The 4,097-nt window shown below is 40.0% G+C and overlaps 1 protein-coding gene across 1 annotated transcript; it reads left to right on the top strand.

Moving 5' to 3' along the window:
* Window positions 1–258: 258 nt before the first annotated feature.
* On the top strand, window positions 259–687 carry LOC143019428 (putative CENPB DNA-binding domain-containing protein 1). Its single transcript, XM_076175065.1, has one exon. It carries the CDS (start codon window positions 259–261, stop codon window positions 685–687), a length of 429 nt encoding a protein of 142 aa, XP_076031180.1.
* Window positions 688–4,097: the final 3,410 nt, after the last annotated feature.

The following is a 4,097-nucleotide window of genomic DNA, read 5'->3' on the forward strand; positions in this document are numbered from 1 at the left end:
TTTGTTTATATGATCCTTTTGAATTGATACCACTTGCTCGTTTTTTGAGGTAGGTGCTTGATTATACAATCACCACACCATAAACAAACACACCGTGATTGCAGGCCACCCACGCTCCATTGGCTACCCATCGAGACTTGTTCCCACTCTTTATTCAGTTGTGTTTATTCCCTCGGCCTGTGTATCAGTGTCTGTGTTTTGTGCTACTAAATTCACATCCACTGTTGCTTTTACGAGAGTAATACATTACATAACGTGATGGCTTCCAAACGTCCTGCAACAACTACTGGTGAGATGAAGCCCAAAAGACCGAGGGAGAATTTATTGTTGGAGACAACAATTGAAATCGTTAAGCACTATAATGGAGATGAAGGGGCTAACTCCATCGCCAGAATCCTGCAGCCGCCACAATCAACTGTCTCCACAATAATCGAACAAGGAGACAGTGTAAAGAAAGTTGGTGAAACAGCTTCTACATTAATGGCAAAGACGCTGACGAGGCAGAGGGAACCAATAATGGAGGAAATGGAGAGACTCATAAGGCTGTGGTTTGATTACCTGTCTCACCGCAGCAATTCTCTTATTACCTCCCTTGTGACAACGAAAGCCCTCTCGATTTATAATGATTTACATAAGAAGGGATATGAATTTAAGGATGAGTTAACTTTCATTGCCAGTAAGGGTTGATTTGACCGTTTTAAAACCCGAGCAGCCCTACACAACATCAAGATGACTGTTGAAGCAGTAAGTTTTGACGACCCTGCCCCTGCAGCATTCATACCAACACTGAAGAAACACATTGAAGAGTGTAGCTACAATGCCATACAGGTGATAAACTACGACGAGACAGGCCTGTATTGGAAGAAAATGTCATCCAGAACCTTTATTGCTAAGGAGGAGAAAACAACGCCAGGATTTAAGGCATCGAAAGACAGATTAATCCTGGTGCTGGGTGGTAATGCAGCTGGGGACCTGAAGCTGAAGCCTTTACTGATCTACCGCTGTGAAAACCCAAGGGCACTTAAGCGCTATGTGAAAGAATATCTCCCTGTGATATATAGATCAAATAAGAAGGCCTGGATGACGTCTTCTATGAACCAGCATTATGTTACAAATTATTTGTCCCCTACACTGCATGACTATGCTGCCAAAGAACACATTGACAACCGTTTCCTTCTGCTGTATGACAATGCCCCAAGCCACCCAGCAACCATGGAAGATTGGGCAGACAACATAGAGGTGATGTTTCTACCCAAAATCACGACAGCACTCATCCAGCGCATGCACCAAGGTGTGATCGCCACTTTCGAGGCGTATTACAAGCGCTGATTAACATGACTGACACCCCAAACAAGGTCACAGTCAAGCAATTCTGGGCCAATTATAATGTCAAGAGAGCCATTGACAATATCAAAGCAGCATGGAAGGAGGTGACAGAAAAAAACAGTGAATGACTGCTGGAAGAAACTGGCAAACCAGCTGACAACTTCATTAGATTTGGTGATGTGGCACCCATTCGTAAGGACATCGTCATGCTTTCACAAATGGCTGGCTTCAAGGAGTGGGATGAAGACGATGTGAATGAAATGTTACAGTCTCATGATAAGCCACTTAGCAATGAAGATCTGATGGAGTTGGAACAAGAACGAGCTCTCCATGGCAATGATGAATATCATGATGATGCGCCCCAGCGAGGCCTTGATATCAAAACACTTCGTGAGGTGTTCTCTGGCCTAAATGCAATCATCGAAAAAATAAAGGAATGGAACCCAAACCCAACACGAAGTGGAACAGTTACCTATAATGTGGAGCAAGCCTTGAAGGTCTACGGAGATATATTCTAGGCCAAGAAAAAAAAAACAAGGTTTGTCAAACCACCATTTCCAACTTCTTCAAAGCTGCCGTTCCCTCCCACCCAGGCCCCCTTCCCTGCATCGGCTGATCCGGTGGCTCCTTCGCCACCTCTTCATTCTACTTCTAGCGTTCTTCCGTCCACCTCTGCTGCCCAGGATTCATCAACCCCTACCACTTCTGGTGACGAGGAGGCGGCTTCCTCAGAATTTTAATAAGACTAGCCATGAAAGGTATGTGCGGTGCGGGATCGGGTAACTAGTGGCTAATGGCGTTCTACAGAGCCTCTTTTTCTGCTCTTTCTAGTGAGTATAGGCCAACCGGGGAAACCATTGTATAAGAAATAACGCGTCTATAACACTACCTCTTTGAATGGAGTGGAAAAGTGTTATATATCTCTCAATAGATGCTAGGACAAGGCTTCTCTCCCCATTAAACTAAATCCTATTAAAGCTTCGGTTCGCTTTCTGATCGTTATTCGATCTTGTTTTCAGAAAAGTAATCCAATCATATAGTGAGGGAAACCTGTATACATACATTCATGAATATATATATATATATATATATATATATATATATATATATATATATGTATATGTATATATACATATATATACATATATATATGTGCTGTGTGTATATATATATATATTTATACATATACATATATATATGTATATATATATATATATTCGTGAAGTAAGGAAGCAGGTTTTCTTTGATGCATGTTGAATTAAATACGACAGCATTCTGACAGTTGTTCAACTTTTTCTTAATGTTTTCTATTTTTCTTATCAACTTTTTTCCAGTTGTAGGGTGAGCTAATACAAGATCTCCATAGTTCTCCATTTAGTATTATCGAGCTTTCGTCTTCAAATGTTGGTATTTTTGTAATTGATATGTACCAACATTTGTATTCATTATTGCAGAAATTTTGTCGATCCTGATTATGTCTCTTTAAAGACGAAAGCTCGATAATATCAAATGGAGAACTATGGAGATCTTGTATTAGCTCACCCTACAACTGGAAAAAAGTTGATAAGCAAAATAGAAAACCTTAAGAAAAAGTTGAACAACTGTCAGAATGCTGTCGTATTTAATTCAACATGCATATATATAAATATATATATATATATATATATATATATATATATATATATATATATATATATAATATATATATATATTTGTGTGTGTGTGTGTGTGTGTGTGTGTGTGTGTGTGTGTGTGCGTGTGTGTGTGTGTGTGTGTGCGTGTGTATACATATATGTATGTATATATATACAGGGTGAACAGAAAGTCCTTGGACTTTCTGATAATTTTTTAATTACAGTACATATTCTAAAGTACATATGCTAAATATCTTTTTATTAAACTATCAAACTATCAAATATTTGTTTCTTGCAACTATATTGAAAATATGAGCCAACGAGAGGCCATCATTCAGCTCCATCGCGCAGGGAAAACCAACTCTGAGATTATTAAACTCCTTAATGTTGCCAAATCGACCGTGTATCATGTTGTGAATAGATTTAAGGAACTTGGTACATCTGAAGATCGTCCTAGGAGTGGAAGACCTCGCATTGCTCGAACAAAGAAAGTGGTTAACGCTGTCCGAGAGAGGATGCGGAGAAACCCAAAGAGATCCATCTGAAAATTGGCTAAAGACATGAATGTTAGCAACACTTCAATGAGAACAATCGCGAGAAAGGATCTTCGGTTGTCTCCCTACAAGATGAGAAAACGGCAGTTTCTTACACCTCTCCAAAAACAAAAGAGACTTGAAAGAGCACAGATTCTTCTCAGAGAACTGAAGACAGACACGGCAGTGCAAGAGATCATTTTTTCAGACGAAAAACTCTTCACAATTGAAGCTCAGTTCAATAATCAGAACGATAGAGTTTATGCAATGTCTTCTGCAGACATTAAAGATTCTGTGAGAACAGTTTACCGCCGCCAAAAACCATCTTCTCTCATGGTGTGGGCCGCTATCTCCAAAACTTGGAAGTCTCCTCTGATTTTTGTGGAGCAAGGGGTTAAAATCAATTCAGATCGCTACATCAACGATATTTTGATTCCAGCCCTTGAAGAGATGAAGAAACACTTCAAAGATCATCCCTTCACTTTCCAACAAGATGGTGCGCCATCTCACACCTCAAGAAAGACTCGGGACTGGTGCTCACGTCAATTTCCAAGATTCTGGAGCAAGGAATGTGGCCTCCCTCATCGCCTGATTTGGACCCCAT

The sequence above is a fragment of the Oratosquilla oratoria genome, chromosome 37 (assembly GCF_046742065.1).
Source record: "Oratosquilla oratoria isolate Oo_2021 chromosome 37, ASM4674206v1, whole genome shotgun sequence".
NCBI lineage: Eukaryota > Metazoa > Arthropoda > Malacostraca > Stomatopoda > Squillidae > Oratosquilla > Oratosquilla oratoria.